The sequence below is a fragment of the Microcaecilia unicolor genome, chromosome 6, assembly GCF_901765095.1.
Source record: "Microcaecilia unicolor chromosome 6, aMicUni1.1, whole genome shotgun sequence".
Lineage (NCBI taxonomy): Eukaryota > Metazoa > Chordata > Amphibia > Gymnophiona > Siphonopidae > Microcaecilia > Microcaecilia unicolor.
The window spans coordinates 269946773-269970184 of NC_044036.1; the positions used below are offsets into that span (position 1 = coordinate 269946773).

General features: G+C 48.6%; 1 protein-coding gene across 3 annotated transcripts in view; it reads right to left on the bottom strand.

The window, feature by feature from the left end:
* GOLGA1 (golgin A1) overlaps positions 1–23412 on the bottom strand; it is a 125057-nt gene that overhangs the window by 51513 nt on the left and 50132 nt on the right. For all 3 annotated transcript variants that reach the window (XM_030207391.1, XM_030207388.1, XM_030207390.1), the window contains exons 8-13: positions 20627–20755; positions 19905–20074; positions 16858–16969; positions 6360–6455; positions 6143–6268; positions 4741–4836 (exon numbers count right to left, since the gene is read on the bottom strand). In XM_030207391.1, the coding sequence (XP_030063251.1) occupies positions 4741–4836; positions 6143–6268; positions 6360–6455; positions 16858–16969; positions 19905–20074; positions 20627–20755 (729 nt within the window). The remainder of the gene's footprint in view (positions 1–4740; positions 4837–6142; positions 6269–6359; positions 6456–16857; positions 16970–19904; positions 20075–20626; positions 20756–23412) is intronic.

Consider the following 23412-nt stretch of genomic DNA (forward strand, 5'->3'; position numbering starts at 1 on the left):
AGCAAGCCTCTCATGAATCGAACGACTAAAGGCTCTCCAGAGATGGCTTTACCTTCTACACGATAATGGTAAGCACTAATCGCACTAAGGTGATTCCTTACTGAGTTGGTCTTGAGGCCAGACTCTGATAAGTGCAGAAGGTATTCAAGCAGGTTCTGTGCAGGATAAGAACGAGGTTCTAGGGCCTTGCTCTCACACCAAACGACAAACCTCCTCCACTTGAAAAAGTAACTCTTTTTAGTGGAATCCTTCCTGGAGGCAAGCAAGACGCGGGAGACACCCTCAGACAGACCCAACGAAGCGAAGTCTACACCCTCAACATCCAGGCCGTGAGAGCCAGAGACTGAAGGTTGGGGTGCAGCAACGCTCCGCCGTTCTGCGAAATGAGAGTCGGAAAACACTCCAATCTCCACGGTTCTTCGGAGGACAACTCCAGAAGAAGAGGGAACCAGATCTGACGGGGCCAAAAGGGCGCTATCAGAATCATGGTGCCGCGGTCTTGTTTGAGCTTCAGTAAGGTCTTCCCCACCAAAGGTATGGGAGGATAAGCATACAGGAGGCCGGTCCCCCAATGGAGGAGAAAGGCATCAGACGCTAGCCTGCCGTGTGCCTGTAGTCTGGAACAGAACAGAGGCAGCTTGTGGTTGGTCTGAGAGGCGAAAAGGTCCACCGAGGGGGTGCCCCACTCTCGGAAGATCTTGCGTACCACTCTGGAATGGAGCGACCACTCGTGCGGTTGCATGACTCTGCTCAGTCTGTCGGCCAGACTGTTGTTTACACCTGCCAGGTATGTGGCTTGGAGGAGCATGCCGAACTGGCAGGCCCAACGCCACATCCTGACGGCTTCCTGGCACAGGGGGCGAGATCCCGTGCCCCCCTGCTTGTTGATGTAATACATTGCAACCTGATTGTCTGTCCGAATTTGGATAATTTGACAGGACAGCCGATCTCTGAAAGCCTTCAGTGCGTTCCAGACCGCTCGGAGCTCCAGGAGGTTGATCTGAAGATCCTTTTCCTGGAGGGACCACAGTCCTTGGGTGTGAAGCCCATCGACATGAGCCCCCCAGCCCAGGAGAGATGCATCCGTCGTTAGCACTTTCGTGGGCTGTGGAATTTGGAATGGGCGTCCCAAGGTCAAATTGGACCGAATGGTCCACCAGTGCAGTGAATTGCGGCAGCTGGTGGGGAGGCGGATGACATCTTCTAGATTCCTGGTGGCTTGATACCACTGAGAAGCTAGGGTCCATTGAGCAGATCTCATGTGAAGACGAGCCATGGGAGTCACATGTACTGTAGAGGCCATATGACCCAGAAGTCTCAACATCTGCCGAGCTGTGATCTGCTGAGACGCTCTGGTCTGGGAAGCCAGGGACAGGAGGTTGTTGGCCCTCGCTTCTGGAAGAAAGGCCTGAGCCGTCTGGGTATTCAGCAGAGCTCCTATAAATTCCAGAGATTGGGCAGGCTGGAGATGGGACTTTGGGTAATTTATCACAAACCCCAGCAGCTCCAGGAGGCGAATAGTGCACTGCATGGACCGGAGGGCTCCCGCCTCCGAGGTGTTCTTGACCAGCCAATCGTCGAGATATGGGAACACGTGCACTCCCAGCTTGCGTACATACGCCGCCACCACCACGAGGCACTTCGTGAACACCCGTGGGGCAGAGGCGAGCCCAAAGGGCAGCACACAATACTGAAAGTGCCGTGTGCCCAGGCGGAATCTGAGATACTGTCTGTGAGCTGGCAGTATCGGGATGTGAGTATATGCGTCCTTTAAATCCAGGGAACATAGCCAATCGTTTTTCTGAATCATTGACAGACGGGTGCCCAAGGAAAGCATCCTGAACTTTTCTTTGACCAGGAATTTGTTCAGGCCTCTCAGGTCTAGGATGGGACGCATCCCCCCTGTTTTCTTTTCCACAAGGAAGTACCTGGAATAGAATCCCTGCCCTTCCTGCCCGGGTGGTACGGGCTCGACCGCATTGGCGCTGAGAAGGGCGGAGAGTTCCTCTGCAAGTACCCGCTTGTGATGGGAGCTGAAGGACTGAGCTCCCGGAGGACAATTTGGTGGAAGGGAGGCCAAATTCAGGGCGTATCCGCACCGCACTATTTGGAGAACCCACTGGTCGAGGTTATGAGAGGCCACCTTTGGTGAAAAAATTTTAACCTCCCTCCGACCGGCAGATCGTCCGGTACGGACACTTTGAGGGCGGCTATGTTCCCATGGATCCAGTCAAAAACCCGTCCCCGGTTTTTGCTGTGGAGGCGCAGGGGGCTGCTTAGGCGCATGCTGTTGACGGGAATGAGCGCGCTGGGACTGTCCCTGTGCCTGACGAGGCCTTCGGGCCGGCTGGGTGTACCTCCGCTTGTTATAGGCGTAGGGCCCAGCCTGCCGGGCCCGGGAAAAACGTCCACCTGCTGAGGTGGATGCTGAAGGCGCCCGGTGGGAGAGCTTGTCGAGGGCGGTTTCCCGCTGATGCAGTTGGTCCACCAGCTGCTCGACCTTCTCGCCAAAAATATTATCCCCCCGGCAAGGGACGTCGGCCAGTCTCTGCTGGGTGCGGTTGTCCAGGTCAGAGGCACGTAGCCATGAGAGCCTGCGTATCACTATCCCTTGGGCCGCAGCACGAGATGCCACGTCACAGGTGTCATATATACCCCTGGACAGGAACTTTCTGCACGCCTTCAGCTGCCTGACCACCTCCTGAAAAGGCCTGGACTGCTCCGGCGGGAGCTTGTCAACCAGGTCTGCCAGTTGCTTCACATTATTCCGCATGTGGATGCTCGTGTAGAGCTGGTAAGACTGGATGCGGGTCACGAGCATGGAAGATTGGTAGGCCTTCCTCCCAAACGAGTCCAGAGTGCGAGACTCCCGCCCCGGAGGCGCCGAGGCGGTATCCCTCGAACTCCGTGCCCTCTTGAGAGCAGAGTCCACGACCGCCGAGTCATGAGGCAATTGGGGCCGCATTAACTCTGGGTCCGAGTGGATTCTGTATTGGGACTCTGCTTTCTTGGGGATGGTGGGATTAGATAACGGTCTCAACCAGTTCTGAAGCAGTGTCTCTTTGAGGACATTGTGCAACAGCACCGTGGAGGACTCTCTAGGTGGTGATGGATAGTCGAGGACCTCGAGCATCTCAGCCCTCGGCTCATCCACAGAGACCACAGGAAAGGGAATGCAGATAGACATATCCATGACGAAGGAGGCAAAAGAGAGGCTCTCAGTCGTGAGAACAAGCAGCCTGCTTGTCCTCGGAGAAGATATGATACAGAAGTTCAAATATTTGAAAGGTATTAATCCGCAAACAAACCTTTTCCGGAGATGCAAAGGCGGTAGAACGAGAGGACATAAATGAGATTGAAGGGGGGGGCAGACTCAAGAAAAATGCCAGGAAGTATTTTTTCACGGAGAGAGTAGTGGATGCTTGGAATGCCCTCCCGCGGGAGGTGGTGGAAATGAAAACAGTAACGGAATTCAAACATGCATGGGATAAACATAAATGAATCCTGTTCAGAAGGAATGGATCCTCAGGAGCTTATCCGATATTGGGTGGAAGAGCCGGTGGTGGGAGGTGGGGCTGGTGGTTGGAAAGCGAGGATAGTGCTGAGCAGACTTATACGGTCTGTGTCAGAGCCGGTGTTGGGAGGCGGGGATAGTGCTGGGCAGACTAATACGGTCTGTGCCAGAGCCGGTGGTGGGAGGCGGGGCTGGTGGTTGGGAAGCGAGGATAGTGCTGAGCAGACTTATACGGTCTGTGTCAGAGCCGGTGTTGGGAGGCGGGGATAGTGCTGGGCAGACTAATATGGTCTGTGCCAGAGCCGGTGGTGGGAGGCGGGGCTGGTGTTTGGGAGGCGGGGATAGTGCTGGGCAGACTTATACGGTCTGTGCCCTGATGAGGACAGGTACAAATCAAAGTAGGGTATATACAAAAAGTAGCACATATGAGTTTATCTTGTTGGGAGACTGGATGGACCGTGCAGGTCTTTTTCTGCTGTCATCTACTATGTTACTATGTTATTAGAAAAATGTTTTTCAATCAAATCATTCAGCAGTAAGAACAAAGAAGATTAATTCAGATACATCTTATTCCTCAATTAAAAAAGGGATAAACACACAGTTTTTTGTCTGGCAGTTTCTTCCTGCTTCTTTAGGCTTCCAGTTCAACTGCAACAGCCTCTGCTGGGTTAGTGCTGTAAAATCTTGGCTTAAAACTGCCTAACGCTTTCCTCTTATGCTTTTACCCCCTCTCCACCACCACCACACAAACTCAGCCCAGCCACTGCAGTGATATTTATTAGCCAGTGACCACAATCCAGGACCTTTCTAGAGCATGGGTAATGCAGACCTTAATTCCAGTCACTAGGTGTTGCTGTTGCACCATGATTGCCAACCCCAACCAGCTCACAGAACAGATGCCGGGCCCAAGAATTCAATCTTAATCCTCTGCCTGGCAGTCTGCATAACACTTCCACTGATCCCTGTACTTGTGTTTTTTTTGAAAACCTTTGTTGAACTAGCCACTCTTTGCATCAAAGATCCAAATTAATAATCTATTCTGGGACCAAATGGATTTAACCAAACCATGGGTCCACTGAGGCCTTCCAATAAACAGGGAACTTGAATAGTTTTGTAAGATCTATAGAGCAGGGACTGTGTCTTACATGTTTGTGTACAGTTCTGCATAGGTCTAATAGGGCTATAGAAATCATAGGCAGTAGTAGTAGTAGTAAGTGAATTAGTACCTGGCTCTCCAGTACACTGACAGCTTCTGTGTGATTGGTTCTAGCCTCCAGAAGTTGCTGCCTGGTGTCATCCAACTTCTGCTCTAAGGCAGTTTTCTGGGAAACAATATATCAGTTTAAGGTTTACAAGAGTTCCAGAAACCATTATGAAGAATTGCTTCCCCCCCCCCCCCTCACCCCACTACACACACATCTCCTGCATTCCTACAAAAACACTAAACCAAGGTACTTGTGAAGTTCAAAGTTTCGTGCCTAGCTCATGCTGCTACTATCAAGAAATCGAACAAGCTAAAACCCAGCAAGTCTCTGCCACTGTTATTTTAAAGACAAAGGATTAAGAGATCTGTACTATACACATGTTTATTGTTAATCCCTAGATGAACAAGATTCAGGCACCGTTTTTCTTAGCTGTAACTAGCTCCATTAAGACAGGTTAACTGCATGGGGAGGAAAAATGGAAATGTTTCATTGGAAACAAAAAGGAGGAGGAAACCCTCACATGCAAGGAAGGCAATAAAACAAAAAAGTGAGGACAGCTGAAGGAGGATGTAAGGAAGTCTTTAATAAAACACATTAAACGACCCAGTCTTTAATAAAACAGCTAAAACATATCTGTTTTCCTGACATACATAACACACATGAACAGAGCAGAAAAAGCAATGTTACACAAAGGTTCGGGAGGGGGGTGTTAACACTGGAGTCAATATGCACACAAGTACTGAATGCATAGTTATACAAGACAAGTTGATCTTATAGCTTTATGCATATTTTCAGCAATCTTATCCATTTAAGTTGGGACTTTGAGAATACAGCGAAAAACATATACTGATTCTTCAATAAATTTTCATCCCTGCTATCTCTGCAATCAAACAGCTGTTATCTTTATAGCAGCTGAATATTTCCCCCTTATGAATAACTTTGTTATGAAATATATTCTATTAAATACAAACAGTGCAAAAAGACAAGGAAAAATAAAGCCAGTACAGCAACAATTGAACAGGTCGTCAACCAAAAAAGTATCAAGGAACAGAATAACACCAATACGTCCACAGCATCCTTGAAGACCAACATTATAAAATGTTTCTATTATAAACCACTTCTACCCCTAAGGTGCGAGGCTTCAACTCTTCTATCCGCCTTCCATAGCGCTCACAATTCCAAAACTAACCCCCCTGAGATCCCATATCCTCCATCCTCATATCCAATAATTTATGAATAACTTTTAAGCCCTAATCCAAACTGCATCCCACTTTGAATGATTACATTTTGGCTACACAGCAACTTATATGTCCTAAATTTAAGTGTTACTCATTTTGAAATACAGCCTGATCAAAAGCCCTTACATGGCCAGCATATCGCCCTCAGTCTTCCTCTAAATATATCACATATATGGAATCTTTACCTCCTTCAGCAGCTCCTGCACATGTTCATCCCCTGAAAAATTGCACTCCAGCTTCTTTTCTAGGGAAACCACTTTTTCTTGCAGATGTTCAATTAGTTTATCTTTTTCTTCTGCTTCAACCATCATCTGTTTTAATAATTAAAATAACCTGTTATATCGCCAGATTTTGCTAGGAATTAAATTGTTTGTTTCTGATCTCAAGTTTCAGTAGACGTACCTTGTGTTTATGCTGTTCATGCTGTACCTTGAAGACTTCATAATCCGCTTGTAATGTCTCCAGTCTCTCCTTACAGGCAGATGCAGTGACTTCAGTCTACGACAACAAGGGGAAAAATAATTCAGAAATAAGCAAATCACAGTTCAATGCCTGCTCATATCAACGTGAAATCAATTAGTAGTTTATAGTTTATTGTGACTTACTAAACTGCTCTTGCTGCCAGGTAGCGCAGAGCAGTGTACAGGCTAATAAGAAGAAAAGGAAAAGAAGCTCTATTAAATAATATAGGAAAGGCATTCAATCACTCAGAGAACAGAGACAAAAGGGGAAAACTAAGGCTCAGGAGTATATAAAAACACTCAAGTAGAATGTTCAAGAATGAATTTTATAGGGTTTACCTTAGATTGTCCTGTTATGTGTGTGTTGTTTTAATATGAAAATTTCATTACTACTGCCTCTATGTTGAAAAATTAGATATATGAAGCATAAATTTGTCAATATTTTAAGATATTGGCAGTTGTGACAGCCTGTGTGCAGGTGCAGTAGTGTAACTGCAACAAAAATAAATGCAGGAAAGCTCATAGGCAGATATGTTGCATCTATTTTATAAAGGCAACACAGGTGCCTCTGTGCTTCTTACAGAAGTACCCCAGGGAATGTTAAATACGCACAATTACACCTGCTTAGAGGCTATCCACATTCAGCTCTCTAATCTACATCTCCTAAGCCCCGATGATCAGAAGCAAACACAGAAGTTAGAGGTTGTTAGCGCCATACTAGCGCCTGCGTTTGCTACCGCCCCATGATCAGAGCCCCCAAGCGCATGAACCCCCCCCCCCCCCCAGGTTCAGGGAGGGCTGAAGATCCATCCCCCCCAACCCCCCCAGCATTTCTAAGAAGTCCCTGGTGGCCCAGTGGGTGACAGACAACCCCACCCCCAGTGACAGGAGGCTGGAGGTCTGGCGGACCTCCGGTCCCCCTGACCCCACCCCCCCCAGACACAGGTTCAGGGAGGGCTGGAGATCTGATGGGTCTCCAGCCCCCCTAACCCCCCCCCCCAGCATTTAAAAGAAGTCCCTGGTGGTCCAGTGGGCCGCTGTCAATCCCCCCACCCCCCCTACCTTGAGTTGGAGGAGGGAGGTGGCTTGCCTCTCTTCTCTTCCTTTGACGCTGCCTGCAAAGTGGCAGCGCTCAGCCCTGCCCAGTGTCTCCTGGGATGCGCTGGGCGGGGCTTCACTCCATATAAGGAAGAAACTCTGGGCCACCAGGGACTTCTTAGAAATGATGGGGGGGCTGGAGACCCACCGGATCTCCAGCCCTCCCTGAATCTGTTGGGGGGGGGGAGGCCGGGGGGACCGGAGGTCTGCTGGACCTCCAGCACCCGTTTTGCCTTGCTCGGGGCAGGGGTAGTTGGGGTCTGGTAGTCCCATGGACCTCCAGCCCATGTTTGACAGGTCTGGGCTTTTGACAGCCCAGACCTGTAAAACAAGTGCACTTCTACCCCATGATCAAAGAGAATTGCATGCTTAAATTTGCATGACATTATCTCTGATCATGTGTCCAATAACACCCCATGCTGTTCCAGCGCTATTTTTACAGCACTGTTTGGAACAGCTCAGGGCTTTTGATCACCTGCATGCTAGTGCTTACGGCTAAACAGAAAGCCTCCTCTAAAACCGACCCCGTAGTTCACTCATCTTATTTTGTATCACATGACCAATGGTTTTTAAACATCAGAAAACCAAAACTACAAACCACCTACCCTGTTTCTGATAAAACCAGTATGAATGGCACATGAACAGCAAACCATTCCTCAGATAATAAGGGACACATGAAGAGAAGAACCTAGATGGGGTTGTAAAGTCTCATAGTACCTGGGCTGGGGGGGGGGGGGTGCGAGAGCTGTACATATACAGAACCTTTTCATTTTACAATAGTGTTTACGGCCAGTGAGTTCTGGTTAAGTGAACTGATGCTAAGCCTTTCCTCCCAGATAAGAGGCCTGACAGACTGATAGAATGTACTGTCAGCACACTGGTCAATAGACTTGCAACTGTAGTTCTCAACTGAATGGATGTACAACCCATCCTCTCAGCAGTTCTGCTGGCTGGAGGCATGTACTGAAAAAAAAAAAAAAAATAAGAGCACCCTATCAAGTGAAATTTCTATGTGCAAAAGTTCTCTACCAAGTGCACTATCAAAATGTATGCTTTTCTTATCATCCTTCCTAGTCCAGCCAGCCTCCAGGCTCAAACACTGGTTTTCATTTCATGATTTCTTCTCTATAAAATGCATTTCTTCCATCTCCTGTATTTGTCTATTCTGTTAACCCCCCCCCCCCCCCCCACACACACACACACACTTCATTTTGCATGTCTTTGTGTGTGCTGTACTGCTCCGGCTGCTTGAGTTAGGTAATAGGCCTCCCACATTTTACTGCAGTTCGGGTCAGTAAAGCTAAGTGGCAGGCAGGGGTTTGAAAGAGGAAGCAGAAACCTTGATTCTGTCTAATCTAGTCTGTAAGTTAAATAGCAGTTTCAGGCACTTCACTGTAGGCTTGTGGACCATTAACTGATGATAAAACATTGGGGGGGGGGGGGGGGGTTCTTTCCTGTGATCAATTGTAATGCTGGTATTTTGGATACTACAAATTTTGTTTTGTTTCAGTTATTTACTGTTGCTTCATAATTCTCAATGACCGGGGACTGACATAAGTAACCTTTAAAGAGAATGACCTGTAGCTTTCCGTTAAACTACAATATCATAAAGAAAAGAAAACAATAAGAGAATACTTCAAGACTATACATTAAAATTAAAACAAACATTAAAATTTCATACTTAAAGTTTTGAATTTCAAGGCTGTCACTCCAGGATCAAGTTCCCCCTGTGCTGATGAAGGGAAAGGCTACCTAAAATAAATGGGCTTTTAATAAGGCCTTAAAACGAGAGCAAGACTGTTGAGAACAAAGAAGAAGGGGAAGAGCATTCCAGAGGGAAGGGACCAGATAAAAGAAAGCAGAGGGTAGATCCAGACATGAAAGGTGAAGGGGGGAAATAGAAAGGAACGAAGGGAAGTGGAAGGAACCTAAGGTGAGATCATGTGAGGGAATATCAGAATGAAAGGCTTTAAAGGCCAACAGAAGTACCTTAAATTGAACCCTAAAGAAAATAAAGAGCCAGTGATGGTGTGTGAGAAGAGGGGAAATGCGGTCAAAGCAGTGGGCGTGGCTAAGAAGGTGTAGTGTTTTGAATGGTTTGAAATCGAGAAAGAAACTTTGGGAAAACCAGCCAGAACAACAATGCAGTAATTGATTCAGACAGAACTAGACAGGAAATAAGAGTAGCACAGAAGTTAACATCCAGGAAACCTTGTATAGTACAGATCTTACGAAAAGAGAAAAAGCAAATCAGCTGCCTACAGTAAACAGAATAGACTAATAGTTAGAGCAGGGAGCTGAGAATCAAGGAAGTAGCATTCAAATCCCACTGATGTGCCTTGTAATCTAAGGCAAGTCACCTAACACTCTGTTGCCTCATGAGTAGACTTGGGGGCTGTAAACCCTCTGGGCCAGGAAGATACCTAGTGTGACTGAATATAACTCGCCTTGAACAACTGATGATGGTATGAGCTAAATCCAAATCCCCTAAACACTTGCAAATGTTAAAACCGAAAAGTGCTGGCCTGGTGGCTCAAGAGCACATGCTTCTGTGCAGAGGATCTGGACTATTCCTAGCTCGGGTCTTCTGTCCCTCAAGTAGGCTCCTAGAGTTGAGAGAATGGGAGCTGAGGGGAAGAAAGGCTCACTCATCTCACAATGGCAACAATGACTGGTCAGACTTAGGGCCTATGATTTTACAGTTCCACAAGTAGCCCTGGTACATGGTCCCACTCAAGGGTTGGGATAAATGAATTGGAACGGGATACAAATTGTAAATAAAACAAAGGGTGACTAACTGAAATGATTCATCTGAGATACCTGTTCCACAGACAACCAAGGTCTGAAAGAAGCATAACCACCTTTATAATGAAAATTTCAGCAATTGGTGTGGCAATCTTTAAGCTGAAATTTTAAACCACCTTCCAGAAAAGCGAATGCTACATACCTGTAGAAGGTATTCTCCGAGGACAGCAGGCTGATTGTTCTCACTGATGGGGTTGACGTCCTCGGCAGCCCCCTCCATCGGAAAGTTTACTAGCAAAGGCCTTTGCTAGTCCTCGCGCGCCCATGCGCACTGCGCATGCGCAGCCGTCTTCCCGCCCGAAACCGGCTCGAGCCGGCCAGTCCAGTATGTAGCAAGACAATACAGTTCAAGGGAAGACTCAACTCCAAAGGGGAGGCGGGCGGGTTTGTGAGAACAATCAGCCTGCTGTCCTCGGAGAATACCTTCTACAGGTATGTAGCATTCGCTTTCTCCGAGGACAAGCAGGCTGCTTGTTCTCACTGATGGGGTATCCCTAGCCCCCAGGCTCACTCAAAACAACAACCATGGTCAATTGGGCCTCGCAACGGCGAGGACATAACTGAGATTGACCTAAAAAATTTACCAACTAACTGAGAGTGCAGCCTGGAACAGAACAAACAGGGCCCTCGGGGGGTGGAGTTGGATCCTAAAGCCCAAACAGGTTCTGAAGAACTGACTGCCCGAACCGACTGTCGCGTCGGGTATCCTGCTGCAGGCAGTAATGAGATGTGAATGTGTGGACAGATGACCACGTCGCAGCTTTGCAAATTTCCTCAATAGAGGCTGACTTCAAGTGGGCTACCGACGCTGCCATGGCTCTAACATTATGAGCCGTGACATGACCCTCAAGAGCCAGCCCCGCCTGGGCGTAAGTGAAGGAAATGCAATCTGCTAGCCAATTGGAAATGGTGCGTTTTCCTACAGCCACTCCCCTCCTATTGGGATCAAAAGAAACAAACAATTGGGCGGACTGTCTGTGGGGCTGTGTCCGCTCCAGGTAGAAGGCCAATGCTCTCTTGCAGTCCAATGTGTGCAGCTGACGTTCAGCAGGGCAGGAATGAGGACGGGGAAAGAATGTTGGCAAGACAATTGACTGGTTCAGATGGAACTCCGACACGACCTTTGGCAGGAACTTAGGGTGAGTGCGGAGGACTACTCTGTTATGATGAAATTTGGTATAAGGAGCCTGGGCTACCAGGGCCTGAAGCTCACTGACTCTACGAGCTGAAGTAACTGCCACCAAGAAAATGACCTTCCAGGTCAAGTACTTCAGATGGCAGGAATTCAGTGGCTCAAAAGGAGGTTTCATCAGCTGGGTGAGAACGACATTGAGATCCCATGACACTGTAGGAGGCTTGACAGGGGGCTTTGACAAAAGCAAACCTCTCATGAAGCGAACAACTAAAGGCTGTCCTGAGATCGGCTTACCTTCCACACGGTGATGGTATGCACTGATTGCACTAAGATGAACCCTTACAGAGTTAGTCTTGAGACCAGACTCAGACAAGTGCAGAAGGTATTCAAGCAGGGTCTGTGTAGGACAAGAGCGAGGATCTAGGGCCTTGCTGTCACACCAGACGGCAAACCTCCTCCAATGAAAGAAGTAACTTCTCTTAGTGGAGTCTTTCCTGGAAGCAAGCAAGATGCGGGAGACACCCTCTGACAGACCCAAAGAGGCAAAGTCTACGCCCTCAACATCCAGGCCGTGAGAGCCAGAGACTGGAGGTTGGGATGCAGAAGAGCCCCTTCGTCCTGCGTGATGAGGGTCGGAAAACACTCCAATCTCCACGGTTCTGCGGAGGATAACTCCAGAAGAAGAGGGAACCAGATCTGACGCGGCCAAAAAGGAGCAATCAGAATCATGGTGCCTCGGTCTTGCTTGAGTTTCAACAAAGTCTTCCCCACCAGAGGGATGGGAGGATAAGCATACAGCAGGCCCTCCCCCCAATCCAGGAGGAAGGCATCCGATGCCAGTCTGCCGTGGGCCTGAAGCCTGGAACAGAACTGAGGGACTTTGTGGTTTGCTCGAGATGCAAAGAGATCCACCAAGGGGGTGCCCCACTCTTGGAAGATATGACGCACCACTCGGGAATTGAGCGACCACTCGTGAGGTTGCATAATCCTGCTCAACCTGTCGGCCAGACTGTTGTTTACGCCTGCCAGATATGTGGCTTGGAGCACCATGCCGTTCCGGCGAGCCCAGAGCCACATGCTGACGGCTTCCTGACACAGGGGGCGAGATCCGGTGCCCCCCTGCTTGTTGACGTAGTACATGGCAACCTGGTTGTCTGTCTGAATTTGGATAATTTGGTGGGACAGCCGATCTCTGAAAGCCTTCAGAGCGTTCCAGATCGCTCGCAACTCCAGAAGATTGATCTGTAGATCGCGTTCCTGGAGGGACCAGCTTCCTTGGGTGTGAAGCCCATCGACATGAGCTCCCCATCCCAGGAGAGACGCATCCGTTGTCAGCACTTTTTGTGGCTGAGGAATTTGGAAGGGACGTCCCAGAGTCAAATTGGACCAAACCGTCCACCAGTACAGGGATTCGAGAAAACTCGTGGACAGGTGGATCACGTCTTCTAGATCCCCAGCAGCCTGAAACCACTGAGAAGCTAGGGTCCATTGAGCAGATCTCATGTGAAGGCGGGCCATGGGAGTCACATGAACTGTGGAGGCCATGTGGCCCAGCAATCTCAACATCTGCCGAGCTGTGATCTGCTGGGACGCTCGCACCCGCGAGACGAGGGACAACAAGTTGTTGGCTCTCGCCTCTGGGAGATAGGCACGAGCCGTCCGAGAATCCAGCAGAGCTCCTATGAATTCGAGTTTCTGCACTGGTAGAAGATGGGACTTTGGGTAATTTATCACAAACCCCAGTAGCTCCAGGAGGCGAATAGTCATCTGCATGGACTGCAGGGCTCCTGCCTCGGATGTGTTCTTCACCAGCCAATCGTCGAGATATGGGAACACGTGCACCCCCAGCCTGCGAAGCGCCGCTGCTACCACAGCTAGGCACTTTGTGAACACCCTGGGCGCAGAGGCGAGCCCAAAGGGTAGCACACAGTACTGGAAGTGGCGTGCGCCCAACTGAAATCGCAGATACTGTCTGTGAGCTGGCAGTATCGGGATGTGAGTGTAGGCATCCTTCAAGTCCAGAGAGCATAGCCAATCGTTTTGCTGAATCATGGGGAGAAGGGTGCCCAGGGAAAGCATCCTGAACTTTTCTTTTACGAGATATTTGTTCAGGGCCCTTAGGTCTAGGATGGGACGCATCCCCCCTGTTTTCTTTTCCACAAGGAAGTACCTGGAATAGAATCCCAGCCCTTCTTGCCCGGATGGCACGGGCTCGACCGCATTGGCGCTGAGAAGGGCGGAGAGTTCCTCTGCAAGTACCTGCTTGTGCTGGAAGCTGTAGGACTGAGCTCCCGGAGGACAATTTGGAGGTTTTGAGGCCAAATTGAGGGTGTATCCTTGCCGGACTATTTGCAGAACCCACTGATCGGAGGTTATGAGAGGCCACCTTTGGTGAAAAGCTTTCAACCTCCCTCCGACTGGCAGGTCGCCCGGCACTGACACTTGGATGTCGGCTATGCTCTGCTGGAGCCAGTCAAAAGCTCGCCCCTTGCTTTTGCTGGGGAGCCGCGGGGCCTTGCTGAGGCGCACGCTGCTGACGAGAGCGAGCGCGCTGGGGCTTAGCCTGGGCCGCAGGCTGTCGGGAAGGAGGATTGTACCTACGCTTACCAGAAGTATAGGGAACAGTCTTCCTTCCCCCGAAAAATCGTCTACCTGTAGAGGTAGAAGCTGAAGGCTGCCGGCGGGAGAACTTGTCGAATGCGGTGTCCCGCTGGTGGAGAGACTCTACCACCTGCTCGACTTTTTCCCCAAAAATGTTGTCCGCACGGCAAGGCGAGTCCACAATCCGCTGCTGGAGTCTATTCTCCAGGTCGGCGGCACGCAGCCATGAGAGCCTGCGCATCACCACACCCTGAGCAGCGGCCCTGGACGCAACATCAAAAGTGTCATAAACTCCTCTGGCCAGGAATTTTCTGCACGCCTTCAGCTGCCTGACCACCTCCTGAAAAGGCTTGGCTTGCTCAGGGGGAAGAGCATCAACCAAGCCCGCCAACTGCCGCACATTGTTCCGCATGTGTATGCTCGTGTAGAGCTGGTAAGACTGGATTTTGGCCACGAGCATAGAAGAATGGTAGGCCTTCCTCCCAAAGGAGTCTAAGGTTCTAGGGTCTTTGCCCGGGGGCGCCGAAGCATGCTCCCTAGAACTCTTAGCCTTCTTTAGGGCCAGATCCACAACTCCAGAGTCATGAGGCAACTGAGTGCGCATCAGCTCTGGGTCCCCATGGATCCGGTACTGGGACTCAATCTTCTTGGGAATGTGGGGATTAGTTAGTGGCTTGGTCCAGTTCGCAAGCAATGTCTTTTTCAGGACATGGTGCAAGGGAACAGTGGACGCTTCCTTAGGTGGAGAAGGATAGTCCAGGAGCTCAAACATTTCAGCCCTGGGCTCGTCCTCCACAACCACCGGGAAGGGGATGGCCGTAGACATCTCCCGGACAAAGGAAGCAAAAGACAGACTCTCGGGAGGAGAAAGCTGTCTTTCAGGAGAGGGAGTGGGATCAGACGGAAGACCCTCAGACTCCTCGTCAGAGAAATATCTGGGATCTTCCTCTTCCTCCCACGAGGCCTCACCCTCGGTGTCAGACACAAGTTCACGAACCTGTGTCTGCAACCTCGCCCTGCTCGACTCGGTGGAACCCCGTCCACGGTGGGGGCGTCGAGAGGTAGATTCCCTCGCCCGCATCGGCGAAGCTCCCTCCGCCGATGTAGTCGGGGAGCCTTCCTGGGATGTGGCCGCGGTCGGCACCGCACGCGGTACCGACGTCGGGGACCTCAACCTGGGCGATGCCGCGCTCGATGGTACCGGAGGCGCAAGCACCGCCGGTACCGGAGGGGTAGGGCGCAACAGCTCTCCCAGAATCTCTGGGAGAACGGCCCGGAGGCTCTCGTTTAGAGTGGCTGCAGAAAAAGGCTGAGAGGTCGATGCAGGCGTCGACGTCAGAACCTGTTCCGGGCGAGGAGGCTGTTCCGGGCTGTCCAGAGTGGAGCGCATCGACACCTCCTGAACAGAGGGTGAGCGGTCCTCTCGGTGCCGATGCCTGCTGGGTACCGAATCCCTCGGCGACCCAGAGCTCTCGGTGCCGACATGGGGAGGAGACCGGTGTCGATGCTTCTTCGACTTCTTCCGAAGCATGTCACCGGAGCTCCCCGGCACCGACGAGGAGGACGTAGAATCCATCCGTCGCTTCCTCGGGGCCGAGACCGAAGAGGGTCGATCCCGGGGGGGCTGTACCGCAGGAGCCCTCAGGGTAGGAGGAGACCCACCCGAAGGCTCACCGCCACCAGCAGGGGAATGGACAGCCCTCACCTGCACTCCTGACGATGCACCTCCGTCCGACGACATCAGCAGACGAAGTCTCGGTACCACCGACGTCGATGCAGTCGCCCGATGCCTCGGCGCCGATGCAGAGGTCCGATGCCTCGATGCAGTCGATGGAGCGGCAGCCAAGGGAGAAGGTCCGGACGCTGACGACGTCGATGCACTCGATGCCTCCGGTGCCGATGCCGACGAAGAGCCCGAGAACAAAACGTTCCACTGGGCTAGTCTCGCTACCTGAGTCCGCCTTTGTAACAGGGAACACAGACTGCAGTTCTGAGGGCGGTGCTGGGCCCCTAGACACTGAAGACACGCAGAGTGCCTATCAGTGAGCGAGATTACCCGGGCGCACTGGGTGCACTTCTTGAAGCCGCTGGAAGGCTTCGATGTCATGGGCGGAAAAATCACGCCGGCGAAATCAAAAGCCGAAATGGCGAAAATTGAAGCACCAAAATTTAGAGGGAGAAAAAATCTCGACCGAGGCCAAAAGAGGCCTACCCCGACAACGAAAGAAAACTTACGGGGCAAAAAACTGAAAAATACGGGAAGGGCAGAAAACCCGAAAGGGTCTTCCGGAACACTTCCGGAGCGCTTCCCGAACTTTTTGAGAAAAGTTGAAGAGAAAAACACGTCGAAAAGGACGCGCGAGGTCGACTCTCTGGGGCACGAACGGTGTAACACAACCGTACCGAGCGCGGACGAAAGAAGACTGGCCGGCTCGAGCCGGTTTCGGGCGGGAAGACGGCTGCGCATGCGCAGTGCGCATGGGCGCGCGAGGACTAGCAAAGGCCTTTGCTAGTAAACTTTCCGATGGAGGGGGCTGCCGAGGACGTCAACCCCATCAGTGAGAACAAGCAGCCTGCTTGTCCTCGGAGAAACTGGTTTTTACAGCTGTATTTGGAGACATTTTTGGCACAGGACAAAAGATAAATGTTTGTATGTATAGGTAGCTGACTAATCTGAGCTTCACTAAATATTTCCTGTAGGCTTTGTAGACAGTAGAGCATATTGTGTTAACACAATTTCAGAAGACACCTGAAGCTGTGAAAAAAAACAATGTGACAGCTTGTTTGGATTTCAGCTTACCTTCTGCAAATCATAAGATTGCTGCTGGATAAAAGTTTGGAGTTCTTGTTCCCTTTGCTCCAGGTCAGTAATTTTCTTTTCAGCACTTGTTTGCGCTACTACCAATTCTTGCCTGTACACACACAGAGAGAAGAGTGACATTTTCTGAGTCTTCCAATAGTTTAGACCAGACCAGAATGGGATCCCTTTTTTCTCTTTCAATATGTAGCTGTCACAGGCCAAGGACGAGGTGTGCAGCATTAATTCACAGGCTTGCAGGAATCTGACAGGAGCTGCAATGTGAATGCTTCTGCTATAGCCCCTGAATTCTACTGGGACCATCACTCACACTGGCCACTTGTTCTGGAATTTGAACTGGCAGACTAGAGGTGACAAAGTCTGTAATGCTGTGACTGTTCCCCTGTGCTCATAATGACCTGCTGAATGACAGATGTACAGTATACGAATCATCAGGAAGAAATAAGGGCAACAGTAATGCTGACTCTAGCTGGAGAGACACTGACTGGCAGCCTACTATTTAGACCTGTATCAGACTTTAAGATTTGCGCCTAGCAGTTTGTGCAGGAAAAGAAAGGTTACTTACCTATAACAAGGAGTACAGTGGGGCTTCTCTGTCCAGTAAATGAACCAAACTGCCGTTCACATAAGACTTTGTAACCCAAGGCAGTAAATGGGATATAAATGTAAGCCTAGGATTGCACAGATTTCTTCAATTTCCTTAAACAAGAAGAATCAACCTAGTGGATACGCCCTAGGCACCCAACGAACCAATTGTGCAGGTCCGTTACAGAAATTACTCGATTACATTGCTCACACCTCGAAGCCACTGGGAATCTTTTTAGACATCGAGAAAAGAATTATGGCCAAATTAAACTCCTCAATCTTGAAAGTAAAAATGGCCACAACTCAAACTGAAGCCAGTGCCCAGGCCTAAGCAGGCCTAAAAAGCCACGAAAAAAAGAAAGAAAATGCGAAAGGCCAAAATAACTGAGATTTAACAGGGAAAGTACAGAAACTAAAATACTGAAGAAAAATAAGTAAAAGGAGATAAAAACTTGCTTGGGAAGGCACTTGAAAAGTCAAAGAAAAAACGCACTGAAGGGAGATTGTAAAAACACGTCCTCCTAGATCCACGGAAAAGAAGAGACTGATGGACCCCCCCCCCCAATCTCGCGCACCGGGTGGGAAGGTACCCCCGCATGTCAGATGGTACCCCCGCATGTCAGATGGGACACTGCTAGAATTTTCTTTAGCTAATATATGCTAGGCAGCATCCGCACCAGGCTCCATTGGATGATGTCACCCACATGTGAAAATACAACTGGCCTGCTTGTCCTTTGAGAATGCACTCTACACTGGTCTAACTACAAAGGGTTTGCACCATCTCCTTTAAGGGAAGAAGCAACTAACTTGTTGGTCACACACACAAGGGCTAACACCAGCTGCACATACTGTAGCAGGACTTGCTTAATCACTCCTATCCTGAGATCACATACATGCACCAGAAATCTTGGCAATTTTTTTTCACTCGGGTACACACATAGATTGAACAAGCTCTGGGGCAGGGATATATGCTACCTGAGGCATAATTTGAACTCTAAAGCGCTGCCTAGCCACTGTAGCACCATAGAACAGAACAATATCATCAAGGCAGGGATGGCGGGAGTGGCAGGCTGCCAGCTTGGGCAACAGAGATGTAGGAACAGATTTGTTAAGGGTGCTATCTGAACATTAAATGGTGTCATCTCTCATCTGTGCAGTGCACTACCGCATTTCTTGTCGCATGGCTTATGCTTTCAGAAGAGGTCAATAGTAGAAGGGGTAGCATAGGGGGTGTAGTGGGCACAGGTTGCATTTACTATGTACTGGCAGAGGCCACAACAGACAATGTTTTACTGGCACTGTTGTTGGGAATCTGTGCTAAGGGCCCCCTACACCACTGTGCAGTCTGAAATCAGCAACAGCAAATCTGAGGATCAAGTCAGTGGTGTCGGTGGAAATCAAGAGGAACGACTGCAGCAACAGATGCCCTGATCTGAAATCAGTGGCACCGTGGAGCTTCAGCACAGATAGAATGAGCACTGTATTCAATAGCAGAAAGAGAGAATTTTCAATGGAAGGCAAAGTGAAGGCACCAGAATAAGGCCCATACTGTCTGCACACTGCTAGGTTCCTAATCTATGATCCAACTAGGTGTGTGTTCATGAGAGATTGTGGGACCAGGACCACCACAGTTGCTCACTGGAAGTTGCAGGGTCCTTAGAGGTAAGCAGCATACTAATCAGGGGAATGATCTTTCTTGGGGAGAGTCATGCCCCATGTGTCCTCAGAGAGTAGCAAAGCAGCTGTGAGTCCTGTTGCTGGAAAGAGTGGATCTCCCTGACCAGTGAGTACAGGCTCAATAGTCAGTGGGATCTCTCCATGGAAGGCTGAAAAGGCCTTCTTTACCATCAGATCTTTGATTCCTGGAGTAGTGCTATTTCCTTAGAAAAGTGCCCCAGGTCTGGTTGTCTTGGAAATTAAAACAGTTTTGTTCTTTTTCTTTTGGCTATTATATAAAGGAAGAGAAAGGAGAGCAGAACATATTCCATCTCACTGAGTGGACAAAACAGTTGGAGGAGGAAGAGGAACAAAGCAGGATCACTTGCACATGTCTAGAAAGATTTCAAGGCTTTTCTAAACTCTAGGAGGGCATTTCCATTCTGGCACAATCGTGGTGACACCACCCTAGTGTGACCGCTTCTCTCCTGCTTGTCCTGCTTCTAGTTATAAACCAGCTATAGTATACATCTAGCAAAGAAATGACAAACTTATGGCAGGAGGTGAAAGGTGGCATTTCTGTAATGGAGAAGGCACAGCTGCCAAGTGAGAATGAATATGACCTCATGGATGCTGTTGCCCACCAACCTGGTAAGCACACTTTCAGGAAGTCAGTTCAAAATTCCTCCCCACGGTTTGTCTATACAGGGGAAAGAGAACCCACAGCTCATCACTACCAAGGCACCCCCCATTCACTATACACCCCTAAATGTTCCAAAGCCCCTAACCTTTGTCTGTCAAGGTCAGAATGTTCTTTCTGTAACAGCTGGAGTTCCTTTTTCAAAGTGTCTGCCAACTGACTGGCAACTTGCAGCTCTTCCTCAGCCCGGCTCTGATGGCTTCTTTGCTCCTCCAATTCTTGTTTTGCTTTTGTCAATAATCCTTCTGTTTTTAAAAGCTGAAAAAAAAAAGAGAAAAGAAAACCCCAAATACCACTTTGCAATGGAACATACAAAATACCACAATTTCCACCAGAACTGGAAATGACTTCAATGTCTCTTACATAGCCAAAATATGTTGCCAAAGCTTTATGTATCACACCATGAAGTCTTCAGTTATTATTATTATTTTATAAAAAGGGTTTTTTCCTCACCTTCCTTCTTTCCTTAGTATATTGCAAGATTGCCTGTTACAAACAATGTCTTTTTCCTCACTGGGGGTGAGGGGAGGGGGTTAGCTACAAATGATATGGAGTTAACAGGTAGCAAATTTAAAACAAAATTTGAGAAAGTATTCTTTCGGTTAATGCACTTTGGAGTTTGTTGTCAAAGGATATGGTCAGAGTTAATAGCATAACTGGGTTAAAAAGTAAAAAATGTAGGAGGCCCTGTTGCCTTAAAATACATTTGCAACTTGTGTAGCTAACAACATACTCTTAAGACTACTACTCATATGTCGTCAGCAAGGCGCTTTAGCAAGACGCCAGTCAAAATATTTAGAATATCCTTACCATGTGCTTAACCTTGGCCAGCTCCTGTTCTTTAAACCCTTCTAGTTCATCAAGCTCATCTCTTTTTTGGAAAAGATTCAACCTTTGCTCTTTCATTTCTTTCAAGCGAGCAGACAATACCTTTTTCTCCTGTGAATCACAGCACAAAGGCCAGCATTTAAAAGCTCTGAGAAAATTAAAGAGTCATGGGATAGGAGACAGTGTTCTGGATTGGCAACTGGTTAAAAAGATAGAAAACATAAAGTAGAGTTAAATGGTCATTTCTCTAAATGGAGAAAGGTGAATAGTAGAGTACCACAGAGATCTGTACTGCAATGTTCCCTCTAAGGACTTAATTGACATGAGCAAAAATTATCCTTTATATTACCCTGTGAGCATGTATTACAGATTCACACACACATAAACACTTGCATGGATATTGGAACGAATACATGATCCATCCTATTCATCCAGCCTCTGCCCTCCTTACCTACCCCTTTCATCCACCATCTGCCCCCTCTCCCTCCCATTCCACCATCTGCCCACTCTCCCCCCTCTTCCACCCAGCCTATATCCCCTCTGCTTCCCCTCCCAATCCAGCCTCTGCCCTTCCCCTTCCATCCAGCATCAGCCCCCTCTCTCCCCCTCGTGTCTCACCCCCTCCACGGCTGCTGCTGCTTTTCTAAACAGGAGCAGTGACAAAACAAGCTACGCTCACTAGGGGGCCAGACTCTCCATTCACATGGCTCATGGTCCCACCTCCTCCAATGTCACTTCCTGTTCCGGAGCAGATTCAACAGCCATGCGAATGAGGAGCCCGGCCCTGTGGTGAGAGTTGCTTGTTTTACCACCGTTGCTGCTGGTCTACAGAAGTAGTGGTAGATGGCAGAAGGAAGGTGGGGATGATCCTGTTGCCCCTGCTGCATGGCAGTGGAGAACTGCTACGTGGCAGCTCAAGAAATGGCGAACAGTCGTTAGAGAGAACATTTTTGTACTGGGACCGGTGCTTTTTAACATATTTAAAAATGACCTGGAAATTGGAAAGAGTGAGGTGATCAAATCTGCAGATGAGATACAACTGTTCAAAGCTGTTAAACTGCATGAAGACTGTGAGAAACTGCAAAACCTTCCCAGATTGGATGACTGGGCATCCAAATGACAGATTAAATTTAATGTGGACAAGTGCTAAGTGATACACACTAGGAAGAATAATCCAAACTATAGCTTAAGGCTCGACAAATCTCAGGCACCAGGTAGCCATGGCAACTAGAGAATTTGTCCCTGGCACCTGGGATTTTTTTCCCTCAGTTTAAAAGCATTTTTTGACTCCCGTTGCCGATGCTGAAAGTAGGAAATGCCTCTTCCCTGTGTTGTGTGGCTCTGCCTAAGTCTGAGCAGCGCAATGCAAGAACTTGCACAAATGAAGAAGCTGGACAAGGATCAAGATAGCCATAAGCTTGGAATGAAAGGGGAGGTGCTGTTGCTGTGAGATTTCAATTTGCCTGATTTGGATTGGAATGTCCCATCAGCAGAATTGGAAAGAAGCAGAGAGATTGTGGGTGTCTGTCAAAATGCTTTGCTTAGACAAATGGTGATAAAACCCACGAAGAACGAGTCGACTGGATCTAGTGCCCACAAATACAGGAAGTGTTTCCAACATCCTGGTGGGTGCCCACCTAGGTAATAGTTAACATCGCATGACACACAAAACATAAAGCACTGGATTTCAGATATGCTGATTTTGGTAAAATGGGGGAATACCTGAAGAAGGAGCTGGGTAGGCATAGGAGAAGTGGAAGGGCAGTGGTCCAAGCTGAAAGCTGCTATAAATATGGCAACAGATCTTTATACAAGGAAAGTAAAACAAAAACAAGAGAAACAGGAAACCTATGTGGTTCTCCAAACAAGTGGCCAAAAAAATAAGGGCAAACAAGGCTACGTTCAAGAAATATAGAAGAACGCACCAAGAGAATCACGGAAAAGTTCACTGGATTAAACTCAAAGATGGAAATACAGATCACAAAAGCACCATGAGGAAGAAAAAATGGCTGAAGATGTGACAAAACCTTTTTCAGATATATTGGGAAAAGGAGAAAAGCTAGGAATGGACTAGTAAGACTAAAAGATGTTGAGAACAGCTATGTGGAGAGTGATGAGGATAAAGTGAATGTGCTAACAAATACTTCTCTTCGGTTTTCTCCAGGATTTTCTTCAGTGAAGGACCACGGTCAGCTGCCAAGGGTATATCTGGAAATGGAGTGGATATTGCACCATTCACAGAAGAAAACATTTATAAACAATTTGAAAATCTAAAAGTGGACAAAGCTATGGGGATGGATTAAATACATCCCAGTATACTGAGGGAGCGACCTCTTAATGATTTACTTAATAGATCTTTAGAGATGAGAGAGGTTCTGCGGGATTGGAGACAAGTGGATGTGGTCCCTCTTCACAAAAACGGGAACAAGGAAGAAGTGGGAAACTACAGGCCAGTAAGCCTTATGTTGGTGATAGGAAAAATAATGGAGTCACTGCTGAAGGAAAAGATAGTTACCTTTCTAGAATCCAACGGGTTGCAGGATCCGAGGCAACATGGGTTTACCAAAGGAAAATACTACCAAATGAATCTGATCGATTTCTTTGGCTGGGTGACCAAAGAACTGGATAAATGACATGCGCTAGATGTAATCTACTTGGATTTCAGCCTTTGATACAGGTCCTCACAGAAGATTCTTGAATAAGCTGAGAAGGCTGAACTTAGGACCCAAAGTGGTAAACTGAATTGGAACTGGTTGACCAACTGGCGA